This window comes from Cervus elaphus, chromosome 18 (assembly GCF_910594005.1).
Source record: "Cervus elaphus chromosome 18, mCerEla1.1, whole genome shotgun sequence".
NCBI lineage: Eukaryota > Metazoa > Chordata > Mammalia > Artiodactyla > Cervidae > Cervus > Cervus elaphus.
Window position 1 is genome coordinate 72,548,340 of NC_057832.1, and position 17,319 is coordinate 72,565,658.

The 17,319-nt window shown below is 43.1% G+C and overlaps 1 protein-coding gene across 1 annotated transcript in view; it reads right to left on the minus strand.

Moving 5' to 3' along the window:
- Positions 1-1,804: 1,804 nt before the first annotated feature.
- ITPRID1 (ITPR interacting domain containing 1) overlaps positions 1,805-17,319 on the minus strand; it is a 97,199-nt gene continuing 81,684 nt past the window's right edge. Inside the window, exons 11-15 of the mRNA XM_043873502.1 lie at positions 10,947-11,029; positions 9,054-10,349; positions 4,078-4,205; positions 2,975-3,086; positions 1,805-2,507 (exon numbers count right to left, since the gene is read on the minus strand). Of these exons, the coding sequence (XP_043729437.1) occupies positions 2,205-2,507; positions 2,975-3,086; positions 4,078-4,205; positions 9,054-10,349; positions 10,947-11,029 (1,922 nt within the window). The 3' untranslated portion in view covers positions 1,805-2,204. The remainder of the gene's footprint in view (positions 2,508-2,974; positions 3,087-4,077; positions 4,206-9,053; positions 10,350-10,946; positions 11,030-17,319) is intronic.

The following is a 17,319-nucleotide window of genomic DNA, read 5'->3' on the forward strand; positions in this document are numbered from 1 at the left end:
TTTTCATTAGTAATACAGTGCAGGACTCGGCGTGTACCTGTATAGATCATTCTCTCCATATCTGAGCCTCCTCCTCATTCACATGGGGAATGCTTCCCTTAGCCCTGAGAGATTCCAAAGAGGGAAAGTCTGTCTTGTCACAGGTAAAAGACTTCTATTTTTATATGGCAACTTATAGGGACAGTCCCTTTTATGCAGTTTGATTGTATAAACTCACAACCACCAAGTATCATTTCCACCTGTTTCATGTTTTGACTCAGGTCAAAAACATGTCTGAGCTTTGTCAATACTCCAAACTCCAAAATAGAGTTTTTAGCTTTAATATAGATTCTCAGAAAAAGTATTTTTCCATGTCTAACGAGCAGTTTTGCCGTGGGCTGCTTTTGAGAATAAGAGATTGTGACGTAAGCTCTTGGCATGGGGTGCTGTGTATCACACAGATGCAAAAAGATTGATACTAAGTGAGACATGGAGATGGTTCTTCCAGATGAAACCATCTGTGGAGTGTAGACAGTGCTGGAGAGGAATTCTGGAGAGAGCTGGGGACTGGGTTGCTAGAGTGAGTGTGTATATTGAGAAGGATGAAGTATGGAGACAGACAAAGAAGACAATTGAGGATGGAAGGGGGATGTCCACGCTCTGAGGAAGTATAGTCAACAGAGGAAACTGCAGGGTGGCCGGAAGGGTAGAAAGGCTTCACTAAAGCCAAAGGGTTTTCAAAACACAGGGGGATGAAGAATGGAAATGGGCTATGAGTTAGGGAGTAGTAATAGATAGTTTCCAATGAAATAACTTCTTCGTGTCCTTGCACTTGCCCATCTTATATAAATGATGAACTTCCCTCAAGGTGTTTCTTTTCCGTGAAGTTTTTTCTGGCGGTTCCATTCTTCATGCATTTCCCCTCCTTAGATTGTCCGGCTGCACCGAGAGACTGCCAGCATATACACTCCCTGCCTTTCCCTGGGGTGGCGGGGGGCAGGGGGCTCACAAGCCTCCCCAGCTGGATGGAAGCAACTTGACAGCTTTGCTTCTCCCCTTGGGGGGTGACACCAGCTGCCTTCTAACTGGGAGCTCTATTCTAACTGGGAACTCTGCCCAGTGGTGAGTCTCCAACGGTGCCTTCTTCACAAGGCTGTTAGGGTGAACTGTAAATGTCAGTCAGATCATATGACAACCCTTCTTAAACCCCCCCTTGGCCTTCCGTCACACTAGGAAAAAACTTGGGCTCTCAGACGCCAGCCTACTGTCGTTCTGAAGGCCACCTATCAGACTTCTCCTCCCTCCACTTCCCTGTCATTCCTTCACTCAACAATGAAGGCGGTCTCTGTCCCGGAGCCTTTAAACTTTTCATTCCTTCTGCTTTAAACTTTCTTTCCCCAGGATTTCACATGGCTTCCTCATCCTCACCATTCAGGTCTCGTCCATATAGCTTCCCCTTAGCCAGGCCGACTGCTCTGGTGTATGAGGCACATTATTCCTCTCACATCATCTTCTACAATATCATCATAGAGTCTTCACCATGGCGCAGACCTGACACTATCTTATTTACTGGTTTGTTGGTGTGATTGCTGCCTCTCCCTCCTCCTCCAATTCTTTGTGAGTAGAAATTGTGTCTTGTTTATAGCTCTGTCTCTAGCACAAGAGGAGGTACTGACACCTGGGGGATGTCTCCTCAATAAGCCTCGCTCGCTGACTGACTCAAGGCTTTAGAGCAGTCTGGTACCTCTGAGACCTGGATTTTCTTTCCTCTTGCTGTTGTCATTCATTCAAGCAGAACCTCCTGATATGTTGATGTTAACTCAGACTCCCTGGTACACTCTTTTTCATGAAACCCTGTTAATATATTTCCTTCAAAGCACGTTCACAGTTTTCAAATTCATACCTATGTATATGTTTACATTCTGTCTCCCCCAGCATACTCTAAGTTTCAGCAGGGCAAAGACTGGACACCACATACACCTTGAGGTATGTATCTATCTATCTTGGCTGCTGCACTCTACGCTAGGCACATAGTAGGTGCTCACTTATCCTATATCAAATGAATATTAACATATTCCTCCCAGGTTTAACCATAGAGTAGAATATTAAAAAAACAGCTGATGAAGGATTGATAGGTATTTCTCCGTAGGGAAAATTTAGATATGCTTGCTCTGGCTAGCATGTGCTTTTACATTTTGTAGGAAGGTCATCAAACCTGCTCCGACCTAGAGGAAGACATCTGTATCCTCTTCTCCAACAGGACAATTTGATGGAGGGCCTGGATCTAATTCTGCCCATGATGGCGGAGACATCCTGGTACTGCTCCCCAAGATGTGTGGAGTAAAGGTAGCTAAATGGGACCCTGAGCAGGGAGGCTGCTGGCCATCACCAGGAGGAAGGGCAGCCCCGGGATGCACGGCAGAGTGGATCTTAGCACATGGAGTCCGGCCACTCTTTTCTCCTGTCCAGTTATATCGATGTAGATTTGTGTCGTTTTCAGGTGGTTCCCCTGTGAGAAGCTCAAGCTCCTAAAAAGAAAACAAGAACAAAATGTGTGGACCACTTCCCCTATTTACATGAAGTGGCTAACTCAGATTGGTGGGAAAGGCATTGATGTTTGGTGAATTCTCTAGGGTGGGTTCAGTGTGATGGCAACAGATTTCAGCAATGACTTAGCCCACATGAGGTAAAAAACACTTTCTTATTCTCATTTGGGAAATGGGCCACTAACACTTATCTATTGCTTACAGGGCAGAGGAAAAGATTGGCATGGAGGCTAGCTGACCTGGGTTCTGGTCCTGAATCACAGCCAGCCAGCTGTGTGGCCCTGAGCAAGGCAACGTGCTTCTCTGGGCTTCTATTTCTTTATACTTAAAATCAAGGTGTTGGCATCTAATCTTAGAATCTGGAATGACTGTACAAGCAGGTTTATCATTTAATGCACCCCTGCTACAGTGGGTGGGACCTAGTAAACCCCACACCCCATGGCCTGTACCAATAGCATCCCTTCTCGGATTTGCTGAGCCCGGTCTCCCAGTTGAAACTCCAGCTCCTCCACCTCTTGCCGCAGGGCTTCCCGTAAAGTCTGCAATTGCTCAGCCTCCTCCCTGTGGGTAAATAATAGAAAATAACCAGATTTCACAGTCACCTCCAGGTACAGTCTTCCATGGTCCCTCTCAAAATGTAGGTCATACCTTTGACACATCTTAAAAGAGAGAGTCACCGTCTTTATTTGTCTCAGTTGCATGCATGGGTTTATTATTAGGGCAAGTTTTCTTTCTTTTTTAAACAACTCTGTTGCAGAATAATTAATGTACCATATACGTGTGTGCTAAGTTGCTTCAGTCGTGTCTGACTCTTTGTGACCCCATGGACTATAGCCCTCCAGGCTCCTTTGTCCATGGGATTTTCCAGGCAAAAATACTGGAGTGGGTTGCCATGCCCTCCTCCAGGGGATCTTCCAGACTAGGGTCCAAACCTGCATCTCTTATGTCTCTTGCACTGGCAGGTGGGTTCTTTACCGCTAGTGACACCTGGTCTATGTACCAAAAAGTTTACCTATTTTAAGAATACAACTCAATGATTTCTAGTAAATCTGCCAAGTGTGTAACTATCACCATCATTCAATTTTGGAACACTTCCATTTCACCAGTAAGAAGCCTCATGCCCCGCTATAAGTTAATCCCTATTCCTATCCCCAGCCCCAGGCAATACCTAATCTACTTTTGGGACATATACTTTTCATCTATATGAAAACAGTGCAGATTTTCAAAACTCTAACAACCGCCAATAATGCTTTTGTGAGAGCCCCATTCACGATGATTAAAGATACCCTGCTGGCTAGCCCCCTCTTCCCAGCAGCTGCCCATTTTCTGACCTCAAGGAGCCCTGGCCTTGAAAAGTAAGTGTTGCTATCCAGTAAATGGCTCTCACAGACTCCCACTGAGAAAGTGAGACCTGGAACAGGAAAGCAAGGAAAAACTGGCCAGTTTCTCATTAGCCCTGCTCCCTGCTGCACATCTGTCCTGCCCTGATTACCTTTCCTTGCTCCAGGTATGCGGGCTGGTACTTGCTTTTATGGCTCTCTTAGATGATTACCTTTCCTCCCCTGTCATGTCCCTGGAAAGGAGTGCCTGTTGTCCTCTGAGGTGCTGCTCAATTTCTTCTAAATACTCCCGGAAACTCTGGCACACCGTCTTCATTGTTTCCATCTCATGGACTGTGCACTGCAAACAATTAGAAAGAGCTGGGAAGCGAGGGCTTTCTGAGTCACTGCAAGAGTTCACTGCAATGGCAGCTGCCTTCCCACCTGGGCTTACTTGTTTGCAATGCAGCCCTGCTGCTAATGTGCTGGGGAGAGAACAGGAAAAGCCTAGACCAGCTTTTTCAGGCAACTAGAGACATATGTGCCTGGGACAAGAGAGCGGTGACTATTGGATGGCCCTTGGAGAACTTATGTTCCAGGAACAAGAAGTCAGTCTGGAAACCTAGGTAATATAGGGGTGCAAGGATGTAGACAGGATCAGAGGGGTAGGGCCAGCATAATGCAGGCTTGAGCTTAGAAAAGTTGAGTCTTGTATAATCTTGTTTTACTTTGGTGCTGAGTTCTGCCTCACTCTGAATCTCAGTGATATTGAACATATCTATTGGGTGATATGTGCTTGATTAGAGAGTCTGCTTAGAATACATTTTACTAGTCTTAGCTGTGCTTAACCACAGGCTTTCCTAGTGGCTCATTGGTAAGGAATCCTCTTGTCAATGCAGGATATGAGGGTTTGATTCCTGGGTTGGGAATATCTCCTGGAGAAGGAAATGGCAACCCACTCTAGTATTCTTGCCTGGGAAATTCCATAGACGGAGGAGCCTGGAGGGCTACAGTCCGTGGGGTTGCAAAAAATCTGGACACAACTTAGCGACTAAACGACAACTGCTCAATCACAGTGTCTGGTGGTTGAAATCTGCAGAATCAGCCCCACCAGTTCACAAGCTCATTCACAGTGAGGCAGGCATAGACTAGGCATCCCATCCTCCATGGACTGGAATCTAGAATTGAACTGTCTGCCCTTCCAATTCTGATCCCCATCGTTCCTGATGTGAATCACTGTTTAAACCTTACGCTCTATATGACTAGGCTGTTGCCTTGGTTTCCCTATTTGAATGTCCTCTTGCAGCCACCAAGCCCAGTCAATTCGTCAGCTACAGTGTAGCTGGTCACATGAAGTTATTTGTCCCTTAGGAGTGAGCCAATCAGGCAGCGAATTCTTACAAGGTGACTGAGTTCTAGAAACAGTGAGGCCAGGGCAATGGAACTATGGTGCTCAAGTAGGCTGAACATTATAAAAGAATTTTGTGCTTCACCTAGATATCCAATCACCTTTGTGATTGGAAGGCATGGGGGTGGGGGGTGGGATTTAGGAACAATTGATGGTGTGAGTGTTCGCTGTGAAGGCAGTGATGTGGGAGATTCTGAAATGCTGCCATCTCCTGGTCATTTGGGAACACTGAAACTGCATTTCCACTCTAGAACAGACAAAAATTGGTTTCAGACAAAAAGGAACCCTTAAGTGGCTCAGATGGTAAAGAATTTGCCAATCATATGGGAGCCCTGGGTTTGATCCCTGGGTAGGGAAGATCCCCTGGAGAAGAGAATGGCTACCCACTCCAGTACTCTTGCCTGGGGAATTCGAAGGACAGACAGCCAGACAGAACAACTAACACTTTTCACTTTTCTTTAGGCAAGAAGGGGGAAACAAAGGAGACTGTTTTGAAGTCTTTTTTTCCAACATAAAGACTAGGTTTTAATTCAAATACAATGCAGTGTCTACTCTCTGATTCCCCCCAAAAGTGAAAGTGTCAGTTATGTCTGACTCCTTGCAACCCCATGGCCATGGAATTCTTCAGGCAAGAATATTAGAGTGGCAAGAATACTAGAGTGGGTTGCCATTCCCTTCTCCAGGAAATCTTCCTGACCCAGGTATCAAACCTGAGTTTCCTGAATTACAGGCAGATTCTTTACCATCTGAGCCACCAGGGAAGCCCCAATCTCTGACCCAAGCTGGGCCTTAAAACAAACTTTAATTTCAACAGTAAGAGCAACAATATTGACCCTTCACGTTTGATTGGCTCATTGTTGTTCAATTGCTCAGTCATGTCCAACTCTTTTGGACCCCATGGACTGCAGCACGCCAGGCATCCTTGTCCTTCACCATCTCCTGGAATTTGCTCAAACTCACGTCCACTGAGTTGGTGATACCATCCAACCAACTCATCCTATGCTGCTCCCTTCGCCTCTTGCCCTCAGTTTTTCCCAGCAACAGGGTCTTTGCCAATGAGTCGGCCCTTTGCATTAGGTGGCCAAAGTATTGGAGCTTCAGCTTCAGCATCAGTCCTTCCAGTGGCTCATATTACTTTTAAAAATTGGCTCATATTACTTTAAAAAATTCATATGACTTTTTTCTTTACATCTAAATCATAAACCTTATAGATGAATCTTCTAATACCAAAAATTCTTATTCTGTATATGTCTAATTTTCTTGTCTGAAAAAAATTTATTGAATTAACAGATTATTGTGAATAATTCACTTATTTATAAGATTTAATCATATCAACAAACCATTATCTTAGGTAACCCACAAGAGCACACTCTATCTGTGCCTTTGTTCCAAAATCTTAAACACAGTTTTGATTTTCATACTTTATTATTGGAAACAAAATAGAAAGCTAAATATGATTTAATTGATATATTCCTGTAAAACATCTTAAAAATGTTAATTGGAAAAAAAATTATTTCAATATATGTTAGATCAACAATCTGGTTTTTACCATGGAAACTGGAGTATCTAACTGTAGGATTTAATATTTTTCCCTTATAGCCTCTTAATATATCACTGTCTCCAGCCATCTTTCATTTCTAACATTTTCCTACATGAACTATATGGTCCAGTTTATTCCTTTAGGGTTAAGTTTTTAAACTTTGACATTATTGACATTTTAGGTCAGATGGTTCTCTGTTTTAAGGAGCTGACTTAATACATTGACTTATGTATTGCAGGATGTTTAGCATCATCCCTGACCTCCACCCATGAAATTCAAGTAGCACCTACCCCAGTTATGACAACCAAATATGTCTCCTATCATTGCCAAATGGCACCAGGGCTGGAGGCAAATTTATTCCAATTGGAAATCACTGTTGTACAGCATTTACAGTCTCTCATTAACATTGATGATGACAATGACAATGACTCCTACTATTCTTCAGAATTTGAACCTTTGTCTTTTTATTCCAAAGGACCTCAGCTACCCTTAGTTCTTTGCTCCCACTGAGCTTCAGAATAATATACCTAGAACTGAACTCAGCACCTTCTTTTACTAGTTCAGCCCTCACTAATGACTCATTTTAAAATATTATAAATACCTGAGAGTTTTGAAATCTGAAAGAAACGTAGTAAATTATTTTATATAATCACTTTCTATGTTCATATTACATTTATACAGATTTTTATATGTTGAAGGATCATGTAATAATTTGCTGTATCTTTCAAACAATCACTTTCTTATGTTACTATTTCACTTACACAGATGGACATATCTTAAAGTTGGACACATCTTTGGAATGTATTGTCCAAGAATCTGGTGTCAGCTAAGTCTTAATTTGAATCTGGACTTAGCACTCAGTAGTGGGGGAAGATGGAAAATTACTTAAACTCTCTCAGTTCTTCATTTCTCATCTGTGATAGAGGGAAGACTTGACACATACTAGGGAATCAATACAAATTTATGGTAAGGATGAAAATGAGGGTTATTTGACATGGCATAAATAAAATGCTTAGAACAGCACTCAGTAAATATTTGTGGAATTAAAAGAATGGGAAGGTAATATAGAAGGCACCAAACAGCAGGAACCCAGTAAACTATAGTTGCCTTTCACTCTCCCCTGAACAGCTGTAGTCCTACATTATATGTGCTATCTTTTTTACCACCTTGTGGGAAAAAAGTTTCATGTGTCGTACTCATAATTTTTTAAATCAGTGGCTAACCTTGACAGCCCAGATTATTTCTGACCTTGAGAACTGCTGAACAGGGGTCGTTGGAAGGACTTGCTAAATGCTTGTTGATTTATCAGGGACTGGACAGGGCTGAGGGTCCTTCAGTTCTCAGTAACCTCAATGTCCACTTCTAAACAAGCTTAGCAAAGGTAGACCAAAAGTTCCTCTATTTGACATGAGAAGCTCTATATTCAAGACCTGAACAATAAGAAAATAGTAACAAAAATTGACAGTCACACACAACTAGCATTTTTTAGGGCTTTCTATGTGCCAGGCACTGGGCGTCTGACTGTGCTGAGTGCCTTACAAGTTTCCTCTCATTTAATCCTAAATCAATGCTGTGTCAGTGACAGAAATAATCGCCCTATTTTATAAGATGGGAACTAAGCTCAGAGAGATGACACGTCTTCCTCACGATTATACAGGTAAGTGAATGTAAGAGAATTTTCAGTTAGACTGAACTGAAGAGGATGATACAGATACATGGATGCTTAGAAACTTACCTATGAATGTACCATTTTATATCCCAGTGTAAAATGGGGGTTAATAATAAAATTTGCTTTCCTTCCTTCATAAGGTGATTGGAAATATCAAATAAGAAGAAATTTGTGGGAATTCCCTGGTTGTCCAATGGTTAGAGCTCCATGCTTCCACTGCACGGAACTCAGGTTCTATCCCTGGTCGAGAACTAAAATCCCACAAGCCACATGGCCAAAAATAAATAATAAATAAAAATAAGTAAATAAATAAAAATTATTGACAGTGCCTGCTGCTTAAGACAATATCAAATAAATTTCTACAGGCATTAAATCAGAGCAGTTTAGAACTAAGGCAATGGCTACCTTTAAAAAAAAAGACACTTGCGAGAGTATATTATAAACGATAAAGCACTCTACAGCTATTACTCATGATTTGCAATGGAAAGGTATATCCTGAGAGCTCGCATTCAGAAAGGAAGGCTGAGCATCCTCCCTGAGGTATGTATTGTTGCTGCGTCTGCTTCCCCACTTTGTGGAGGCAAATACTTACAGAATACAGCTCCCTCACTGTGGTGTCCTGAAGGACTTTCAAAGTCTTCGTGAACTGGGCTTCCAGATGATTATGTAAGCATGAGCAATGCCAACAAGTTGAAGACATAGAGCCGGGGCTTTGCCTCTCCGCGGGCCAGTGGAGGTGGTGACGACAGCAGATACAGCAGTGGGTGGGCACAGCTTGGCAGATGGTCCCTGGGTAGTTCCTGGGAAAGCCTGTGTCTAAAGAGACAGATTTGGTGAGGGGCGGGGCCTTTTTACCTGGAGCCGAACAGCAGTGCCAGGGTGGAGGCTCCCATGTGTCAGTCTGAACAGAAACATCATTGAACTGTCTTGCTTCTGACCCCAGTACTGGTTCTGCTGCAGTAACAGGGTCACACACAGTGCATTCTAAAATCGCTCCTCTAGAATCTGTTCCCAAGACCACAGCATTCTGAGCAGGTGATGCCAGTTTGGAGGACGGCTGGATTGTCACAGACATGGAGCTAGCAGCATGTAAGTTAGTATCTGGAGGAAGGTCTCCCATCTCAGATTCTTCCCTAGGTGGTATTTGACCCAAAGCTCTACACATTGGTCTCCCTCGGGGACTATCTCCAGCCACCTTATCTAGATGGAGAATGGACATTCCAGAAGCTTGAACAAGGTCCCCTGTATAAGACATGGCTTCCCTGGGCTTGGGGACATGCTGTGAGACACTGTTTTGCATCAGTAAGGCACCGTTGATCGAACGACAGAGTTTGCTGCCTTCTGTTCCTCTTGGGGCCTCTGAGTCATCATGAGGGGACTTGTCTGGAGCAGGATCAGTTCTGGGTGATTTCACAGACTCACAGGGGTGGTTGTGCACATTTACTTCCCCAGCTCGCTCAGGCCACAGAAGCCCATCCTTGGCATCTGTGATGTGTGTCATCATAACACCCACAGAGCCACCATCTTTGAAGGGAACTGTGCCTGCATTGGCCTCGTATTCAGTTTGGGGCACGGGCGGGTGTTGCTGCAGATGGCCACCTTTCCTTGGGAGTTCTCCCCTACAGATGCTCTTATCAAGGGCCAGATCTTGGTTCCACAGCTCTGGGGTCGACCCCATGCCCTCTGACTGAGACTCTTTCTCCACCATAGAGGCTGAGGCTTTCTCTTCCAAGACACTCCAGTCTTGACTTGAAAAAGATGTGCTCACTATACTCTTGGAATCAGACTCATCTGACTCTTGCTGACAGAACTCTAAGCTGTGGCTCTGAGCCCTTGGCGTTCCATAACCATTCTCAGCAAGGCTCAGGCTGCTTGACAAGGGGATTATCTGTGGGAAAAATGGGAATAAAGGCAAATGAGTCAGAAATGAGGGAGAGGTACTAGGTTTAAGAAATGCTTCATTTTACATTTCTTCCCCATTATCATTGACTTAGGCATCATGAGACAAGGATTACAAAATCAGGTTTATGTGAGTTTATTACTTTGCTGTTGTTTAATTGCTCAGTCGTGTCTGACTCTTTGCGATCCCAAGGACTGTAGCCCACCAGGCCCCTCTGTCCATGGGATTTTCCAGGCAAGAACACTGGAGTGGGTTGCCATTCTCTTCTCCAGGGGATCTTCCCAACCCAGGGATCAAACCTGGGTCTCCTGCATTGGCAGGTTGACCGCTGGGCCACCTGGGAAGCCCTTTACCTGGGACCTTCTTTCAATGAGGCTCAGTTACTTTCTTCAGAAAAATCAAAAGAAAATAAAAAGGAAAGGCGCACTGAGTTCTCTGCACTTGCCCACGGTGACTCCACTCTCCCCTGTCCCATGGGTGCCTGCCGCATGTCTTCTAAGCACTGGTTGCCTTTTCAACTGTGGTAACACACTTTAATCTTGTCAGTCCTTCTATTCCTATTTCAGCCCTCAAGAGGCGCTCTACCTGCAGGGGTGGTGGCTCCGGCGGCTCCTCCAGGAACCCGCTGCTGTCAGATTGGAAGCTGTTGGCTCTGTTCACCATGGCTCCTGCAGAAAGGAGTAAAGAGACCTCCGGTGAGGAAAGTGAAAACAGACAGGCACCCAGACTGAGGTCAAATCCTCTCTGTGCCTGACCCACCATAGATCCTCAAGAGATGTCCACTGTGTGAAGTATAAAGGAATGAGGGAATTTTTCAAGAATTTTTCCCTCAGTCATCAGCGGGTCCATGTAAAACTGTGTCACTGGTTTCCTGTTACAAGGAGTAAAGCATGAAACGAAGAGGAACTAACATCTCTTAAAACTAAATAGCAATCTGATTGTGAGATACATCTTTACTAAGGAGAAGAAAACCCGGAAGGAAATGCATATGCCTTAAATGCCACACTGACAAGACAAAAACACCCAAATATATATATTTGTGTATGTATATTTCAAAGGACTGAATGTTACATCTCCCTTCCACCATGCTATTTAAACATTAGGAGACCCAAAGATATTCAACAGGATAGTTGAAACTTGCTGAAGAATGGCCAAAACAGACTCTGCAACTTTTCACTTTTGCTATATTTGTTTTGGTGCAAGATTTGTGCCACAACTTGTGAAGGACTCCCGGTACATCATTATTCTTTAAGCTTTCCAGATAATGCCTAAGCAATTGTTATTCTAGAATATAAGCTCCATATAAAATGGTTGCCATTCTTTCCCTTTCTCATAACTCTGGGATGAAATGATATATTAGAGCACTAGAACAGAATTATAGTTTAGAGCCCATCCATCTACATACTGGTAGGTTCAAGGCAATCTGGTCCAAATGAAAATAAAAGCCTGCAAATATGAAGGGTCCCTAAAAAGCAGAGAGTAATTTCCTCTAAAAGGGATATATTTATATAACTGTTATGTTTAGTTAACTGTATTTGTGCAAAGCACAAACACCCATAATAAGCAAAAATTACCCCTGAAACTGATTTAAGTGAATTAGAACTTCTCTGTGATGGTGGAATTGGGCATAGTTCTCTCCAATGTGTGTATTATTTGCTCAGTCGCATCCAACTCTTTGCAACCCCTTGGATTGTAGCCCAGCAGGCTCCTCTGTCCATGGAGTTCTCCAGGTAAGAATACTGGAGTGGGCTGACATTCCCTTCTCCAGGGGATCTTCCTGACCCAGGGATCAAACCTGCGTCTCTTGTATTGCAGGCAGATTGTTTACTCTCTGAGCCACCAGGAAAGCCCCCTTTATCTAGTATAGAGCCTTATTTATCTTGTGTTTTAGAGATCAAATACATGCACCTGAATCATTTTGAGCAAGTCAACAAGAAAATGTGGTTCAATTTACTGACAGTTCAGTTTCTTCAGAAGACTAAAAATCTGCCTATAACCCACCCTTTTTTGGCAACTTGATGATAAACATCTCAAAACTAGGTTTGTGAATTCTGAATATTCTCTTAGAGTGGTAGGAATTACATGATACAAAGAATGAGAAATTGCCTAGTCCAGGATGGCTATAATGGATGATTAAGCAAACAGACAAAGACAAATGTATATCATTTAGCACTCCCCCCAACCCTTACACCTAGTATGTAACATGAGGGAGGGCATGACTTAGAAGACAATATAGTCCATTACTCTCTGGCAAGAGTAATGGAATTAGTGCCTGCACCAGCAGGCTGACTCAACCCAGTTCCTGAAACTACTGAGGCCAAGACAGGTGGAACTTTAGAAGCCTCATCATCTCCAATAGGATTTTCCCTATGCACTTAATAAGCCCAGGGAGTCATAGCTCTTTCTTACTCCACAAGACTGGGGCCTTGACTTACTTATTCCTTATCTCTTACCCCTACCAGTCCTTTCCCCCTTATTGTTATTCAAATCCTCTTCTACTGGGTAGATCCTGTTTCAAACCACCACAAGCCCCATAGTGGGTTTGTCATGCCCTTAGACTGCTGATTCTCCCACTCTGCCAGTCCCATAGGGCTGGGGGTGGGGGTGGGGAGGGGCTTGAATTCCTTCCAATGTACAAAGATCTAGTTTGCCCCCATAACTGAGTCCTCTAGAAAACTCAGTTTTTAAAAAACTCAGATCCAGATCTACTGGGTTAAGATTCTGATTTTCCTACTTACTAGCAGTGTGGTCTTGGATATGCCACTTACTCTTTCTGTTTCCTCATGGGGGAAAAAGTAAGTTTGTTGATAATGTTGCTTCTAGGGTTGCAAAGAGGATACTCTCCAGTAATATATATGTGAAGAATTTATGGACATGGAAAAGATGATGTAATTATATACACAGTTTTACTGCAGGACATATCTTGATATTATAGTCTCTGTCACAACTCAGTCATTGCTGTTGTTCAGTCATTCAGTTGTGTCTGACTCTTTGACCACATGGACTGCAGCACACCAGGCTTCCCTGTCCTCCACTATCTTCTGGAGTTTGCTCAGATTCATGTCCACTGAGTTGGTGATGCTATCTAATGATTTCATCCTCTGTTGCCCCCTTCTCCTTTTGCCTTCAATCTTTCCCAGCATCAGGGTCTTTTCCAATGAGTTGGCTAAATCATTACTAATATCATTAAATATCGTTAATGAGTTCCATTATTAATATTTATTAGAAATTATCTTATTCAGCACAGAGCTGTCCTCACAGAGTTAAGATGTTACCCTTCCATTTAGGTAGAATCTGCCCGGGCAAGATTGCTTCACCAACTCAGGAGTGTGAAACATTTCTGCCTGAGAGACTGATGCCTCCGGCACTTTGTCCAAATAATCACCAGGTGGCAGCATTACATCAACCACAGCACAGAAGAGCCAGGGTTTGACAAGAGTGTCTGAATGGCTTAAGCAGATAAGTCAACATGAGTGCTTGCTAAGTCGCATCCAACTCTTTGCAACCCTATGAACTGTAGCCCGCCAGGCTCCTCTGTCCAGGGGTTCTCCAGGCAAGAACACTGGAGTGGGTTGCCATGCCTTCATGCAGGAGATCGTCCTGATCCAAGGATGAAACCTGTGTCTCTTACGTCTGCTGCATTGTAGGGGAGTTCTTTACCACTAGTGCCACATGGGAAGTTCCAGTCAACAAGAAGGGGCGGCTTTTCTGAGCCAAGTTAGTGACAAAAACTCTGAGTCCTAGAGGCTCAGGAAGAAAGAAGCCTATGGGATTGAAACATAAATAAGGGATGGGAGAGAAAGGAGCCTTTAAGGTGGCTCAGCTAGTAAAGAATCTGCCTGAATGCAGGAGACCTCGGTTCGATCCCTGCGTTGGTATGATCCCCTGGAGAAGGGAAAGGCTACCCACTCCAGTATTCTGGTCTGGAGCATTCAGTCCATGGGGTCACAAAGAGTCGGACACCACTGAGTGCCTTTCACTTTCACGTTCACTTTCAAGGTGTGATGCACACTTCATTGTGCAGAGCAAAAAAAATGGTTCAACCTTAGGCTGCTTGGGGTTCCCATCTTCACAGATCTATTCTACTTTACCTATCTCTTTGTCAAGTTCTTTTCTCTTCCATTCCACAATGGGAGAAAATTCCGTGACAGCTTTGTGGTGAAGTTGCATCTCAGAGGCAAATTATCTTCAAACTGGACTGTGCCTTTCAGATTATGCAAACTCAAATGCCGGTGGCAGCTGAGCAGTTCACAAAAGTATGTGAAGCAGCAAGATTCAAGACAATAGAGAGCAGTGTAGATGGTTTGGACTCCAGAGTGTTTGTCTCTCAAAGGCATTTATAAAAAGTCACTTGTAGAACAAACAAAACCTCTCTATGGGCCAGTCGGTCCCCCAGGTTGGAAGCCTGCGTGGTGCCACCTACCATTCAGTGCAAGAGTCCCTTCCAGCATATTCATTATAGATGGTCATCTAGCTAGTGCTTGCCCACTTGTGGTGACAGAGACCTGCTCCTGTATAGTCAGAGTGTATCATACCTTATAGAAAACACCTCTTTATATTGAGCCAAATCGACTTTCGCACTTTCCATTTGTTGGTCATAGTTCACTGTGTGGAGTCATACTGAGAGTGCTTGACCCATTTTCCTCAAAGCAGCTCTCATGTATAGGCTTTTCCCCTCGCCTTAATCTCCTCAGACCCCTTAAATCAGCCCTCAGAGGGCAGGGTCTCCAGGCCATTTGTGTTTTGTACTTCTTAATAAGCACTTACTTAAAAATATTTGCTGTAAAACTGGGCACCCAGAACTAAATTCAGTGACTGAGACATGGTCTGACCAGTACAGAGGGGAGCAGGACTGCCTTTCCCTCCTCTCGATATTTCATTTCCATACACACAGCCTAAGGTTAGTCTAGTCAGAAGCTGTGTTTGCAATGCTGAGTTGTACTGAGATTAGTCTCTATTTTGTATTCTTACAAAATTTGACCTAGCTAATCTGGGACCACAGTTCCATCCTGTCAAGGATGATTTTGACCTTCATTCTGAAAGCCCTGTGATATCTATGGGTTTGAAACACACTCTTGCGGTGGGCCAAGGCCGTGTTAACGTTCTGATGAGAACAGGCCATGAGACAGAGCCTGAGGGTGCTCAATTGCAGGCTCCATTCTTCTTTTTAATGAATGTTCACTGGATCTTGCAGGATCCTACACTGCTCTACAAACTCCAAAGACACATCAACAAAAGTACCGCTCAGATGGTAAAGAATCTGCCAGCAATGCAGGAGACCCAGATTCAATCCCTGGATCGGGAAGATACCCTGGAGAAGGAAATGGCAACCCACTTCAGTACTCTTGACAGGAAAATCCCATTGACAGAGGAGCCTGGTGGGCTACAGTTCATAGGGTCACAAAGAGTTGGACACGACTGAGTGACTAACACTTTCACAGAGCTTATATTTATCTTGACTGGAGTCTAGAATGAACAAAGGCTGAGAATATTTGTGACTGTGGCAGATATACTTGAAGTGATTTAATTCTTCCTTCTATGCCAGAAGGCAGGAGGCAGAGTTTTATCGTATGAAGATTTATTGGGTTGACCAAAACATTTGTTACAGGTTTTCCATAAAACGTTATGGAAATCCCACACTTTGGCCAACCCAATACCTAAGGATTTGGTAACTTCCATTAGCACCCTGCTGACATTTTTGTTTCAATCTCTTTCTTACTACCTGGGAATCCTTCCTTTTCCTTTTGCCTTTTCCCTGTTCTCGGTTCCCTCTCCCTCTCTTCCTCCTTTTTTTTCTGTTTTTTTGTTTGTTGCTCCACGTTGAGCAATTTCTCCTTTGTTATTCAGTCAGAATAACCTTCCTTTATCATTACAGTAAAAAGAGCTGATTCTTTATAATCTTTTTGGCTTAATACCATTGTAGAAGCAGACTGAGTGCCTGAACTGAACTGAATACAAGTAATACATAATGGAAAAAATTTGGAAAGTGAAAAAGCATACAAAAGAAAATAAAAATTATATCTAATCTAACCATTCAGGGAAGTAATGTGTATCTATTTCAATCCATTACATTTTGTTTGTGCACATGTACCAGTTCAGTTCAGTCACTCAGTCGTGTCCGACTCTTTGCGATCCCATGGACTGTAGCATGGCAGGCTTCCCTGTCCATCACCAACTCCTGGAACTTGCTCAAACCCATGTCCATTGATTCAGTAATGCCATCCAACCATCTCATCCTTTGTCGTTCCCCCTCTCCTCGTGCCTCCGATCTTTCACAGCATCAGGATCTTTTCCAATGAGTCAGTTCTTCGCATCAGGTGGCCGAAGTATTGGAGTTTCAGCTTCAGCATCAGTCCTTCCAATGAATATTCAGGACTGATTTCCTTTAGGATTGACTGGTTGGATCTCCTTGCAGTTGAAGGGACCCTAAAGAGTCTCCTCCAACATCACAGTTCAAATGTATATATATGTTTTATAAAGTAATAATCATATACATATACAATATGTACATATACAATATGTACATATATGACAACATACACAGTATATATTTTGCTTCTTTTCCATAATGTACTGTGAATTTTTCTTTATCAAAAATTCTTTATAATTTGTGAGTGTGAGTGTGTTTGTTCATGTGTGTGTTTGTAAGCACATGAATTTCTTTTTCAGATTTTGGTATCATAATTGTGCCATTCGTATAAAGAATAACCAGATAGATTTCTCTTTTTTCTTTTTCTTTCTATGCTTTCTAATCAGCTTAGAAAGTTTAGGTAGTATCACTTCCTTAAACTTTTAAAAGTGCTCAGCCATAAAACTACTAACCATGGTGCATCTTAAAAGATGAAATTCTTTAACACCTTTTGATGTCTACAATAGTTATTGACATTTTAAAATTCCTACTTCTTGGATTAATGGAAATACTTCCTTTTCTTACTTATTTTCTAATGTCATCAGTCAA